At 34.8% G+C, this 16014-nt stretch overlaps 1 protein-coding gene across 1 annotated transcript in view; it reads right to left on the bottom strand.

Annotated features, from left to right (window-relative positions):
• LOC106719228 (nephrin) overlaps positions 1–16014 on the bottom strand; it is a 90507-nt gene that overhangs the window by 19648 nt on the left and 54845 nt on the right. Inside the window, exons 8-9 of the mRNA XM_045684483.1 lie at positions 3831–3975; positions 3338–3468 (exon numbers count right to left, since the gene is read on the bottom strand). Coding sequence (XP_045540439.1) covers positions 3338–3468; positions 3831–3975 — 276 coding nt within the window. The remainder of the gene's footprint in view (positions 1–3337; positions 3469–3830; positions 3976–16014) is intronic.

Here is a 16014-nt window from a genome sequence, read left to right as displayed (position 1 = left end):
ACTCGTATATATCAAGGCTAGTTTCAAACTACTCTATTCATTATGTGAATTTTTTTTACAAAAATCAAGCTTTGGAATTGCTCAAAAAACTATACATTCGTTAGACCGCGCTTGTTTTCGTCAGCTGTATCGAAACTGAAATATCAAAAATACTCCAATTGTATGTGTATTCATTTCTAACACAAAGCTTTATAAAGCCAAGGTAGAAACTAACGTCCAATTTTGCTATGATTTCCAATATATAGAGTGAGTGGTTTTTGTAACAACTAAAGTTTTGTTCGAAGTTGAATTGAATGAAACCAAACCACGTGAAACATTATAATGAGCATCGAGATGAAACAAAGAAAATGGTTCATTTATGGACTAGACAGCGACAGTCTGGTGACACTAAAATACTACAAACTACTTATAAAATGAGAAATAACCGGAATGTTTCAGTAACAATATTTAGTTAGTTTTAAATTAAATTAATGTATTACACGCCGTTTTACAATAAACGAGAGAAACGAGGTAAATGGTTACACGTTAGGTATTAAGGAATTCGTTTTCCCAACCCATGATATTGATATGAGCGAAAATTGCGCATACTTTTGTATCATCAAAACTAAAAGCTGCGTCGTTTTCGCGGCCGCAGCGATCAAGAGGCGGAGGCCGACGAAAGCTGCACAAAAGAATGTAAATGTTTTGGTAATTAGTGCGCGAGCGAGATGAGGTGAGGCGAGGCGGCACAAAGAGTTTGCGACAAGTTACTCGCCCCTTCGCTTTTTTTGTGGGCCTATTATCGCTCACTCTCTCTTAACGCCGACAACTTATTCCAATAATTTGCAATACGCACAAAGGACAATGATTATATGATCTATAAACAATTCGTGAAATACATATATGTTCTACATATGTAATATGTATATGCATATTTATGTCTAGAAAATAATAATTATCTTTAAATTACACAAAAAAAAATATAAACCTATCCAATTGTATTCGTCTAAAGTTAAATCTACGAAGATAAATGGCGTTAAAGAAATAAGGAGGGCACCGGAACATGTGTCTAGCGAGAGACACCCCGCGCCCGTTGCGACTGCGACTGCGACATCAACTACAATTGTGACTGCAACTGTGCAATCTATTTTTCATGCAGGAGGACGACAAGTAGGTGAAAAAGTGACTAAAATATGTATCGCCCGCTGCCGCCCTGACGCTGTACACAAAGGATCACCTTGTAACACTCCAGTCTTTTCTATTTCTAGAATTTCGTATTTTTCACTGTCTTGTTACATTATAAGCAAAGTTTTGAACTGCATCTTTTATATTTTACTTTTCAAAATACTAGAAAATTCTAAGGAAAGTATCAACCTGAATTGATTGTAAAGGGCAGCTGCCTACCTTACCTACTTTTGAAATATCGCGATAACTAGTCAAACATTTTGAATAGAAAGTAATTTAATAGTAACATCATAAATTACATATTCAGTACGACGGAAGGTAGAAAATCTGAAAATCAAAACTGTTTCACGTAGCCTTATTGAGACGTGTGTGCTCAGATCTCGCAAAGTGCTTTTCGGATTAATCATACACAATAGACCACGAAATTGAACATCGCTCGACATGTCGTACTCCAGTGTTTCGATACCGAGCGCTTTGTTGAAGGCTCATGGATAGATAGCCTCTATACTTACGTACTTACTTGAAGCTGCCTTACTCTATTATTTGATATTTCTTTAGTTATGCCGCCATTGATATTTATTATGCATGCTTTTAGGATTTTACTGTAAAACATTATTTTTGATTTACAATGCATCTATTGATGTAACATTCTGGTCTATTCTGTTTTAGTGTTATTAAAACATGTTACACATAGGATAATTACACAAATTATTGTTTACAATAATTCGACTTATTGACATTATTAATTTTCAAATAGGCATCTTTGAACTCTCTACTTTTAAGGTAAGATAAAATTATGCTCGTTAAAATCTTTCCACTTTTCCCATCAATTTTAATTTGGGGTCCAATTTGGGTGCTGCAGAGAAATATATAAAGACATTTCTTATTTAAATCCAACGGTAACCCTAAATCCGTTGGATTGGAGTGCGGGGCGGGGGCGAGGGGGGGGTATGAGGGGCAGGACAGGCGGTAACGAGGCCACCTAATCCAATTTGCATTTCTTTTCATTTTCACAATCTTCAGAATTCACTCGACATCTGCGACATCAATTTTATAAGACATTTTATCTCGTTAGAACATTGTAAAGTTACTATACTTTACATAAAAACAGACTAATCGTATAGTTTAAAAATCTCAATATCTTCTAAATTACCTAAGAACTAAATATCTTTTTATATGACATTTAATCAGCTCACATAGCTCAACAATGTTTAATAATGTATTTAGTGCCATTTTTACATACTTATATTTGATACTATCTCCTCAGGTTCTGATGGCAACTTACAGCCAGTTTGACTGAAAGCAATTTTTTAGATACTATGGAATATTCCCTTCGTGTACTTGCTGTACTATTATTGTTAAAAATGAGAATACATGTTTTTACAGAGATTTCTTTTGTGTTGTTTATAATTTTCTGACTAAACAGTGAGTTTTAATTATCCGTCTATTATTATTTGTCGTTTATGTCACAAACCATTAAAATATTTGTTTCAAACATGAACATAACATATAACAATTTACAAATAAAATCTTTGCCAATTAAAGAAAATTATGTTGTTAGTGATTAAAGTACCTAACGAGTGGTGTGCGTTGGCGCGCGGTAGAGGCCTACTAATTGCCCCAAACACAGCAGCCGCGCTCTCGATCCGAAATGAGCGCAAGATATACCTTGATAATTATAATAAGTAAGAGTTTTTGCTGTGTATTTATTCTGGCTCTTTTATCCTTGTTATATAAAATTTTGTCGAGGCCCTAATTTAATTTACTTATCTCTTCTTTATGTTTTTCTTTCTGTACTTGTCCCATTATAGTTTGAGTTGTTTCATTTAAAGCGTAGTGAGTATTCGAAGTACAGACGAGTAGTTCACTCCTTGGAAACTAAAAGTGAAAATTGTAATAACAAAATACAGCATGAGACAAGTATCTACAAACTTAGTGTAGGTATTCCAATTAATGACGAAAACATATTGCACCGCATATGAACTTCGAGAATGGCTAGAGAGGCCATATTACGTGGGGATGATTTTTGTGCATCTCTAAGCCACTTCAAATTTGGGGAGGCGGCAGAGTGTGACGACTTATGTACGTACTATGTATTGCTACTCTAATTATTTTTTTGTTTGACGTGTGGTATGTTTGAGGGATGAGGTACGAGGGATGGGGGATGACTCACGTCGTGCAGCCAGGAGAGCTTGCGCGCGGGAGGGTTGGCGCGCACGTGACACTCGAAGTACACGTCGTCTCCCTCTTTGATGTCGCCCGCCGCCAGCGAGCTGCCCAGCCGCAGGCGCACCACCGGCGGGTCTGTGAGATTCCCCGTGTATTAGTGTATATATAACAATTATATGTGATATCATAATGTTGGTATCAATTACCGGAACAGCTCTGCAAAAACATGTTGTAATCGCTCTCATGTTCTCTGGAAAAATAGCAGAGTAACAATATGTTTTGGCAATGGAAACTGCTGTAAGTTACGGGCGAATAGTTCAACAAAAGATTAATCACAGGTTAACTATAAACTGTTTCTTCAGCATTATTGTCACATAGTTGGAAATCCCATTAGCCAAATAAAACATTTTGGTATCTAATATTTAAAAGGGTATATTTGGAGTATAAAATTCACTGCTAAACAATCAGTTCATGTTCAAAAAAGGTGTGATACTGACAGACGACGCTGATGAGCCAGGAGGTTTCGAGGAAGAGCGCGGAGACGTTGGGGTTCTGCGCGCGGCACACGAGCGGCTTGCCGTCGTCGTCCAGCGTCGGCACGAAGCTCATCACGCTCACCGTCAGGTTGTCGCGCAGCTCCTCCTGCACCCAACATACATTACTTTTAGGATCGCCACTGTAAAGGAGTACCTATCAAAGAATGTTCGTTCTTTTATATGTGCACTTTAACTTGTTTCTTCACGTTCAAATAACTGTTAATACCATAGTAGTCATCGCTATTCAATTTCACCTGGTGCAATGCACGTATTCACAGTATCCATACACACAAAGTTGTATTCAATGATTTAGTTTGAAACTCGGCCGCGGCTGCATCATACAATAACCATACAAACAAATCTGCGCTGAACGATTTGGAACAAAGGAAACTTGGCGCCGAGGCGATATTGAAAGTTTAGTGAGCCGAGTAAACGTTCGCTGCACACATACATACACAAATATGTACATACATAGTGTTATGAACGTATATGATACGTGGAGCTTTATTCAATTTTACTCAACATTTCGTTTTAATCTTTATATTTACTTCAGGCGCATTGAAACAATGAATACAGGAAATGTACAACAGAAAGTTATAAAGAGACATGCGGAGAGGGAAAGGAATGTAGAAATAGGGAGAGAAGTGTGTCAGGAATAGGCCAAATATCTGTGCTAAAATCGCGGCTGCTCTTTTTATTACTTTTTGTTGTTTTTTAAATAACAGTTTGGAAGTGAAGCTTCCAAACGGACCATTGGGGCGTCTGCAGGACGAATTCATTCGAACGGGTTGCGAGGGGGGAGGGCTGGATTAAATGGTTTTTTTTTTTGCAAAATTTGCTGAATAAATTACTTTAGTATTTGCACTAATTTACGCTTATTTTCTACACTTTATACTATAAAGCTTCGCTTTCTCTTTCATTATCTGAACGGAACTATTGGTACATCCGCATGGCATGCGTTCATTAGTGTCTCGTGTATGAATGATGGCGAGCGCGGGGCGAGAGGCGCGGGGTGAGGTGATTCTATTAACTTTGCTCCGTTAGTACTCTCACGTAATTGATTATCCGGCATTGGCCGGCCCGCGCTTCACTATTTGTAATATTTTTATTTTACTACTCTATTGAAAAATACGAATGAAAACGATGCATCTGATTGCATAACGTATTACTACTGTAAAATCTGATTTTCAGTACTCGTATTATGACATCTTTTCAGTTCAGGTTTGTATTTAATGTATTTTCATGAAGTTGTGAATTGGTAAAGAAATATTTTTTTCCTACATAAATGTAAAATGTAGCGTGATCTGAGATAATGGCAGTCTCAATGCGGGCTGTGCACCTGTGCCGGCTCACAGCTCGCGACATTCATAATAATCGATTACTTTGAGAAAATTTTGCTTTCATGTTTATAACAATGATAACAGAAATATGGAAATCATGATAATTTCAACATAGAAATTCTGTCAACCAAATTTATTTATAGAGTCGTGGTCTCACAAATATACAAATGGTGTATTTTTATAAATATGGATGATGGACTATAAGATGAAATCTGGAATAAGTTGGTGCTCCGCGACACCACGCGACGCAAATCGCCGTCACGTTCCAGTGTGGACGTGTACAGTCGTTGATTCCCAACTCGAGGACGAAATCTTATTTGAATTTTACTACACCAATTCAAAGACAATTTTGACGTCGTAATTTTTCGAATTGTAAGTTAACAAAAAGTGAGTTTTTTTTAAAAGCGAGATAATCTGTCAAATGTTATATAACTCACTCTTGTGAAGAAAACGTAATGAAGTGGACCGGTCGTTAAAAAGAGTTAGGGTTGTTGGGATTGTAAGGGCTATGCGGGGCACGTTGGGGGTGTGGGGAGCGCGCGGGGTGTGCGTCAATACAACCTCCTTGACCGCATATCGACGTGAGTGATGGATTGTTCAGTTGACCGTCTCCACGGAGGCGACTGCGGCGGGCCATTATATTTCATGGATTATATACGAAAGAGGCAAACATTGTTATCACCGGGGAGTGCGAGTGTGCGATGATGATAAAATTGACGGACATCATACTGTCTCGAACTCTATTTTGTTAAATATTTACTTACATACATACAGCTACTTAATATTTAGACTCAAAGTAGATTACTAAATTAAAACATTTTTTTTTAAATTATAAGGTGGCAAATGAGCAAGGGCCCACTTGAATTCACCGAAATAGCGAAACGAACGCTGCCCATTGACATCCGCAATTACAGAATCGTTGCCTACCTTAATTTAGTGGAGGATCGGACATACAGAAAGATGATATTCCTTTTCGTAGTCGTCCCCTCCTCCCCCAAATCCACTTCCCTTTCCCATCAAAAGAGGGTCGAAAAGATAACGTAGACATAAATATTGTTTACTCAAATCTTCATAATTCTATTACAATAATCTACAAATTCAACATTTAAACAAAAACGGGTATCAATTACAATAACATACTTGGCATGCAATGTTCAAAGTGCGACCTCCTATCACCAGTCTCATCGCGAAGCTCACGCGCGCACGATAAATTGTCGCTTTTGCAAATTCGAGTGCGAGTGCGTGTTTCATTGTTACGTTCAATAGGACCTCCATGTCATTATATTATAATATTAAAATATATCCTAACTCTGATATAAGCTTTTATAGTTACATTATAAACATTAAAATACAAATATTCTAAACACAAACAATGAAAATATTTCACACAACAATTAAAATATTTTTTTAAAGACATTTTATGAGATTCGAGCATTGCTATAAAGTGAGACGTCACTTTGTAACAAACTCGCGACTTGTGAACGCGTATAATTAAAGTAAATTCGAAGTAAAGTGTAACATCTTAATTAGAAGTAATAAATACTTTTACATATTTTAAATGAAAAACACTTAGTTAAAGAGAAATTGCTCTCCATTAAAAACGAAATGAGGAGGAATATTTTGTCATGGCAACGCTCGCTAAGTTTTTGAGCGGACCGCAGTGGGCGGACCCCTTAAGCCGCTCTGAGAGGCTTCTTTCTCTGGTTATAATCCTTTCTGAGGTAAGTAAATATTTTTACAAAATTAGAAATATCGTTGCCATTTATTTAACAGTGAAATTTAATAAGTTTAGTTTAATAGCACGGATTTTGAAATATATAGATTATAAAGTTAATCTTTTAAACATTGTGTTTTTATTATAATTTAAAGTTTTTAACTGAATTAAAATGTTACAAAATACAAAACTAACAAAGCACACAAACTAGTAACTCTTATTAACGAGTGCGCGTCGGCAAATGGATTGATCTGTATGGTAAAGAGATAAATGTACGTGTAACATTTGAATTGCAAATCGAAGTTGATTGTGGCCGCGGACGCGGACGCCGACAGCTACTTACTCTATTTTGTTTAATTACATTTTTGTATTAGCTATAATTTACATCTATTAACAACATGTTGAACTCCTTAAAATGAATTCTGAATGTTTATATGTCTATCTACGAGTATACATTTACATATATTGTTCTATGTACCTATACATATTACAAAGTAAAAACACTCTAAAATCTATATCATTTCTTGTAGTAACGAAAGCTAAAGAAAATATTAAGTTACCTTACATTTTAGAGCTGCTATCAGTTACTTGAGAAAGACAAAGACAAAACCATTAAATGTAAATTTCAGCAACAATTTCATTTCAATTGCCGTTGTAGCCGGCACGGTTGTCTAGAATTGTTTTACACGACAATGGAGTGTCTTGCATTCCGATAGAGGGCGCTACATCGCAGGATGCTCTTAGCAGGGGCAGGGGCAGTAAATAGCAGTGAGAGAGTCGGCCGGCAGAGCTCCGGCGGGCGCCGGGCACATGTCAGTTAATCAGTGCTCGAGGACAGGTCCCGTAATATACAGACTGCCACCATATACTGTCCAATAAAATAAATTGAAAGTAATAGAGGGAATTGGAGAATAAAGAAAAATAAAATTTCGTTTTCATTTAGTACTAAGGAAAGTTTAAAATATTATGTACATCAGGACTTAGCAACCGAGTTGTTCTAAGTTTTTTAATGAAAATGTTTATCAGTTTTCTAAGGGTTGTTTTCTTTTTGGCCGACTTCAAAAAAAACGAGGTTATCAATTCGACTGTATTTTTTTATGAGTGTTACTGCGAATCTCCGCCCCTGGTGGTCCTTATTTTGATAAAAATTATTTTAATCGAAAGGAAGTGCTTGCAGATGGGTCCAATTTTTTGATTTTTTTTAAGACTAGTAGACTTTTTCTAATAGGTATAATTTATTAAATTAAGATTTATGCGTGCAATTGCAATGGTAGCTTGAGCAATTCGGCCAATTCGAACAGAAGAGATATAATCTATTGAAGCACGTGTTGAGAGTTTGGTGCTGTTCTTTCTAAGCGCGGGCTATAATTCAGCTGCTTGCTGGGCACGAGACACCAGACACAAGGCACATGGCACGTGGCCTGTTGTGGCAGTACGTGCTTTCGTGTATACTTCACTAGCGAGCGTTACACGAAATTTTACAACAATATTGTTTTGTAGAGATGCATTTAGGGAGGGAATAAACGTATCGTATTTGTCCATTCCCTCTGCTTTTATTCGGGTGAAACATTAAAGCGCAGAGGTTCACTTGGCAAATTCGCTTTTATCCCTCGGGCGGTGTAATGTTGGATTTCATGTTAGAGTGATAAATGTGCATGTTGTTTCTAGATACAATTCTAAGCCAAGAATTGCTACACAACTGAATTTGAAATTTGTTTTATTTTAATAACATTTAGTGTATCGTAAACTTTGACAAGAGTTTTTGCAAAATAAAGAAGAATTTTTACATTATTTGTCATAACATTGAATATTGATAGAATTAATGTTGGCCAAATACAGAAATATGATCATAAGAATAATAGTTATCTAAATATGCTTTATCTATAAAGTAAACTAAATATAAAGGAACAAGCTCCTGCTATAATTGATAAAATAAAGATTAAAAAGATAGAAGATAAGAAAAGATAGATGTTGATTAGCATTTCCAAGCCGCGCCGTCATAATTTGCTATTGGTTATGCAAATTTGTTGAATAAACATTATACAGGAAGATTTTGCATGAATAAAATGTATTGAATATTTTCTTAACAGAATATTCTTATTTCTGTCAGTTATTGTTAGTTCGCTTCGTTTGATAGGTAAAAGGAAATATGAAAGATAAATGTGCGCCAAGTACACAGTAATATATACATACTCTAGCTCTAGACTGTAAGAGATTATTTAATAATCGCAAACATAATATTTTTTTCTGAACATATCTGTATCATTGATATTGAAAAGTTTACATCCAATGGTTGAAGACAAATTAAGTTCATAAATAAATATAACTAGATCACTAAGATATTATAATTTTTACATGTGAAATAAATTTGATTCAATCATTGGTATATATATTATGCGTAGTAATTATAATTACAATGTTAATGGGGTCAATAAACACTAATTAGCTTCAATTATGTGTGATAACGTGTGAGAGGTGGTGAGGGGTGGCGAGGGGTGGAGGGGGTGGTGAGGTGGTGAGATAATATCGTCAATACAGTGCGTATTGATTGCGCCGAACATGTTTGTGTCGATCGTATCTTTGACAAACTGCGCCTCGTCCCCTCTGTAAACATACTCTATGTTTGCTTGTTTGTGATCGGACTGAATTATTAGAGCAATTCTAACACCTCGAGATTGTAATTTAGTCATTGTTATAGCTTCTCATTAAATCTACCGAATTCTCATAAATTTATATTTGTAAATACGCAAATGTTGTTATAATATTTTATGAAAAGTCTTTGAAATATTGCGTACTTATACTTCATTTCCAACTTTAGCAAACATTTCGAGATCAAGTTCCAATAACTAGTTCACTGTTTGTACTCATTTGCACTAGGCGAGCTATTTGTAATCGTAGTGTTACTGGGATATCATTGTATATCCTTTACATTGAGCGGCGGTACATTCACATTCAATGGCCGCTCCGGTAGCGAGGTGTCAGTTAATCAGGAGAACACAAGCTTTGAAACATTTAACCTGCATCCGAAGTGTCTGAGATAACTGATCAATCCACTGCATTAAATGCAGGATATGAAAATAGAATCATTTGCCTATTTCTAGAACTATCTGGGATCGTAGGAATATTTTCCACGTGATAGCATCTGCAAGATTGCCATTGTAATTTTTTACAAAACAGTTACTTTCCGTTCATCCATAAATTCGACGAAAAATAATTTTTTAAGGCGCAAATAATTTCTAGAATTATTATAATACGTTTGATAATCTAAGCTTGATTAAAAAAATCTCTGTAAGAATAACACTAATATTAAATGAAATAGCGGAGAGGCTGAACAAGCAAGCAGTGGGCTATATAAAGTCATATCGCCCCTTTGAGAAGCGGCGCCACCTAATTGCATCCGAACGTAAACATACACGTATGAGAGCCGAGTTCCTAAACAAATATATTTTATAGGTATAAAACTTGTTGGTCTACGATGTTTAATATATATAATTACGATGAACTACTATTTTATTGATAATTTCTTGAACGAGATAAAGCCTGAAAATAGATTTTTAGTCGCTAAATTCGCGCACACTAAATTATCTTCAGTGTTATGACGAGATATTCTTCATGTGTTGTATAAAGTCTTCTTGCACATCTCTGTTAAACATGTTTCCCATCTTAAGAATACGACCAAATTCCTCTTAAATGAAGACAATATTTCAGTTGTATTGCACGTGTTACGAGGCCTGCACTTCGTCCCAACGACTCTCACAGTTTACAGCAAATGGCGCACGAATAAAATTGTCCCGCTGACTTACAATTGGCGCGTGACGCGACGCCAGCGCTCCCGCCACGACCCCGCATTGCAATGCTCAACGAGGAATATTTTTTTAAATAAATTCAGTTCAAGTTTCTTTTTAAAAACTCCACAGTTGTAAAGGCTTGTCTCCGTCACTACGTCGTCATCGCTGTGCATTGCACGTCACGTCAACGTGCCAAGAAAACTAAGTAATGTTATGTAAAAACTGAAGTAAATAAAATCGTAAAATTTAATAGAAAAATCATACAAATTTAATTTATCATCGATAGATGCTGAAGAATACGTTGGCAGTTGCAGCAATAAGCTCTTGCAATACGCTTTCTGTTCCTGCAATTCGCCTGACTGTTGGGTGATTACTCTTGAAAGAGCGCTTCAAACGAAAACATCAGCCGGGGAATACTCAGTCGCTTTGAATGAGTTTCTATTTTAATCGTGAAGCCTGTAAAAAACGCTAATTAACTATTTGTTCGTAGAAATTTTCTTTTAAAGGATTGACAACTAGTTTATGTATAAATTCAAAAGATACAATAATTCTAATCTGAATAAAACAGCGAATAAAATTTTCCTTGCACTTATATTGATGATGAAATAGACGTAACGCGCTACAAATCGCCTCCATTGAAACTACCTTTGTATTAGTTGCTTTCAATAAGTTTTTACTTAATTCCTACCTTGTTTGATGACATATCAATGAATGATTCTGATATCCATCAGAATAACAGTATTTTATACAGTCTATGTCGTAAATATAGGATCTGTATACGAACGAATGGTCGGATATTCAAATATTAAGTACAATAAGATAAGATAATATGCGTAAAATTAGTTTAACTTTCATAAACGTTGTAATATCTTAATAGCAATTATTATGATTAATGAATATGGTTATTTAGATTAGCTCGGACATTCAGTGTACAGTCAGCTTCATAAATATAGTGGCAGTCAAGATATCCAAATATATAGTAACACCTAAAGTGATCAATTATATAAGTACAACCAAAGTTATCAAATTAATTGAAGCATCCACTCTGCTCAAAAACACCGGAGCGTTCACATCGTCATATATATGAGTACATTCAAAGTGCCCATAATTATAGTAACAGACATAGCGTCAATAGTAACGAAGCATCGAAAGTATGCAAAAATATCGTAACATTTGACAAAATTGAACTCTATCTCTATTTACTTAAGATACACTTTGAAATATACTACTTCTGTTAAATTCATTTGACATTTTATATCAAAACATTTTTTGCTATTTACTTCAAGTTTACGTCCCGCATGACAGATAGGTACGAGATAGATAAGCAATATCAAATTTTGTCACCATATATGCCAGTTTGGCCTTACGGCTTAACTGTTCGCTGTAATACGCAGTTTTGGCGATTCGAATCCCAAACTTATTTTTACATTTTTAAGGTTTTTAATTTTTTTATCAAAGCGTTATATAAAATTGAACTTTATCGCAACAATTATTGTTTACTATTCGACTTCTTTAAAAATTAAGGAACCACAATATTCCTTGTCCCTTTTTTTAATCGAGACGTCATTAGCATGTTTTTTTATTGTTCACATTTGTAATTGTAAGTTTCGTCATTTAATTCCGCGCGGACTGTCACTGGCGACATCGAATACGTGTAATAAATCTATGCTTGGAAAATTCTACTGCAACCGGACTGAAGATACCTAACAGGAAGAGAAAAATATTTTGATACAAATTGTCAATTAATTTAACAGAAGTTGTGTAGATGGCCGAACCTAATCGTTATTAATTTTATTTAAATATTTAATACCCCAAAAATAAAAATTTAAAATTGTTTTTGTTAAGTAAAAAACATATTCTAAGTAAATTACTAGATTTTTCCTTTTCATTAAAAATAAATCAAGCTCTATACATATATTGATAATATTGAAAAATAAAAACCTTGTAAGCCTGGGATTCGAACCATTAAACTTACGTACTGCGGCGAAAATAGTAAAACAATGAAACTAGCACATATTGTGACAGAATAAAATTTGATATTACTTACTAGCTTTTACCCGCGACTTCGTCCGCGCGGAATAAAAAAAATGCTCACAAGATAAAAAGTTCTTATGTCCGTCTCCTAGTTCTAAGCTACCTCCCCATCAATTTTCAGCTAAATCAGTTCGACCGAACTTAAGTTATAAACAGTGTAACTAACACGACTTTCTTTTATATATATAGATAGATAGATTAGGTATCTGTCATGTATCGTAAATTTATAAATTTTAAGCGTTTATAATAAGAAGAAGAAAAATGTTGGGTTGTCCGATAAGTTCGTGCCCATTTTTAAGGGAAATTTTAAAGGCCCTTAAGTTTTGGCATACGTCTTCTAAATTATATTTGTTCGATTCTATAGCAAAAAGTCTTATGTATTTCGGCAAAAATTAAGTCAATCAGTTTTTATAAAACTGGTAGAAAAGAACGAATCGTGTCCTACCATTTGTCAAAATATGGCTGAAGTTAAGCTTTTCAGTATGTATGTGTTATGTAAACATGTCATATGTTTTCAATAATTGTAATATATTCGGGTCTATTCTAAGATACCTATTGAAAATCGGAACGAACTTATTGGACAACCTATTATGTTGATACAAAGCGTCAAATGAATTTAACAGAAGTAGTATATTTCAAAGTGTATCTTAAGTAAATTGAGATAGAGTTCAATTTTGTCAAATGTTACGATATTTTTGCATACTTTCGATGCTTCGTTACTATTGACGCTATGTCTGTTACTATAATTATGGGCACTTTGAATGTACTCATATATATGACGATGTGAACGCTCCGGTGTTTTTGAGCAGAGTGGATGCTTCAATTAATTTGATAACTTTGGTTGTACTTATATAATTGATCACTTTAGGTGTTCCTATATATTTGGATATCTTGACTGCCACTATATTTATGAAGCTGACTGTACCATCAATATATCAATATCAGTAATAAGTATTTGCAAACAATGTACATAACCAATTTTATTTAAAACTAGCTTTTACCCGCGACTCCGTCCGCGCGGAATAATAGATGTTGGCTGATTCTCAGACCTATTGAATATGCTCACAAAATTTCATGAGAATCGGTCAAGCCGTTTCGGAGGAGTTCAAGTTCGAACCCCGTGACACGAGAATTTTATATATTAGAAGCTAGATTAATCTAATAAGATATTGTAGCACACAGTAAAAGTCTGTTATTTAATAGTATTCGAGGAAAAGCAATTTTAATTGGTACACAAAAGTTTGTCTGTGTGTTTGTTTGTTGTTTAGAGTCGGTTGGTTTTAGTAAGTATGTTTGAAGACGATTCTTCCCGGGAATGGGTTGGCAAACAGGTCGCGAGGGGCATGCGGAGCGCGGGGTGGCGTGTTTGCCCGCTGCTCAGAGAGCGACATCGGATTCAGGGATTGCCTTCACATAGCTCAAGATTGCTTTTAAATTTACAAATGTTTGCATTTAATTTAGTTTTCACTCGGAATTGATTAAAGTGTACTTTCGGATAATCCTTTTCGGAGGTTTTACTCTTAATTCTATAATTTACAATGTAAATGCGTTCGTTATAAAAATGAGCTTACAAGAATACAGGTCGCGATTTTCTCATAAAATCGTTTTAGTTTAATACTATCTGAAATATTATATAATCTTTAGGCGCTTAATTTAAAGATTCCATGAAACAAAAGAGAACGTAATTTAAACATTTTAACATAATTTAAAGAAAAATATCTATTAATATGGGATATATCAGGTTTTAATTTTGTTAACAGATGGCGTTAGGAGTAAATTAAAATACAAACGCAATATAGTTTTTGAGATAGATAAAAAGATATAAAGTGAAATTACTGAGCCAAAGCACAAATGTGAAAGAGTAATATTTTCTTATTAAAGTTTACGAAAAAAGTGTAAATAATATGTACAGGGCACTCTTCGCTCGCCCTGAGCACATCAACTTTTGTAATAAGGTAAAAAGATTGTTGTCTACGGAGACGCGACATTGCAGTGCTACAGTCGACAGTGCCGAGGCGCTGGCGCACCGCCAACCAACAAAAATACTATGTTTTCCAATGCAGGTACCTGATTAAGTTTTAAACTCAAGATTATTTTTTCATGGCATTTTTAAATAAGATAACATAGTTTTTTGAAAAAATGTCAATTTGATGACTTTACACTAGATATTTTGCTACATAGAGCACTTGATACAAATTCATCATTAAGATAAAATATTATAACATGCGTTGAATTGTTTTATCATTAATGAACATCAATTATGGCATCGAGCCATCAAATAAACAAAACTCAAAATAAAATAAGAATGAATTAACTCTTATATTTAGTACAAACGAAACGAAACATTGAAACAAAACAGACAAACCTCAAACAGTTGTCGAAGATATTATTAGTAGAGCAACAATGTTATTATATTACCTCGAGCAAAAAGTTTCCCATCGTCGACGTCTTCAAAGGAAACGAATTCAATATTAAAAGAGTAAGTAGGAAAGGGAACACTTCCCAGTTCGACGGTATTCCAATATTTACATGATTTAAAAGCATCGCTGTCTCGTTGTGTACATACCTTAGTACAGGCAACTTGTTTCTTTACCTCGTTACGAGCGCAAACGTTCGTCATAACTTTGTGCTAGAGGCGAGGGCTACTGCCAAAATAATGAGCATATTTTGATTCAAAGAAATGCTACAAACTTTGTTTACAATCAGACCTGCTGATATCGATTATGTAAATTTTGAAAATAGTTTTTGGAGAATTAAAACAATACTCAAAACTAAAATAAGAAACCGAATTTGAAGTTATATAATATTTATATATTGAAAATAAATTACGATAAAAAATTACAATACGAGACGAGAGACATTTTAGTGATCACGCAAAGATCAAACTTCAAAGCTTAAAACCGGAAGTTAAAACACCCCTAAGCCTTTAGAAGAGATAAATGTGACTCAAGCTATAAATATGTATATGCGGGGTCATTATTATTCATAGGCAATTTTCTTGTAAAAGAGCATGCAATTTCTTATGTGGTTTAAAGATAAATGTTGTATTAAAAAGAAGACTCTTTCTACACGTGAAGATTAACTCGTTACAACCGCACTGCTCAAATTCTAGACATAGTTGTTGTTTGCTGAAAATGCTTAAAATGAACCCGGTAAACTGACAAACTTAGATGCTGCCTTATTTTCTAAAACTTTAGGTGAAGTTCAGGTGAACGTGAGCAGTTTGAAATGGATAAATAAAAACCGATTTAAAAATGTAAGGTCAGGTA

Source organism: Papilio machaon, chromosome 1, assembly GCF_912999745.1.
Source record: "Papilio machaon chromosome 1, ilPapMach1.1, whole genome shotgun sequence".
Classification (NCBI taxonomy): Eukaryota; Metazoa; Arthropoda; class Insecta; order Lepidoptera; family Papilionidae; genus Papilio; species Papilio machaon.
This window is presented reverse-complemented; position numbering and strand designations above follow the sequence as displayed.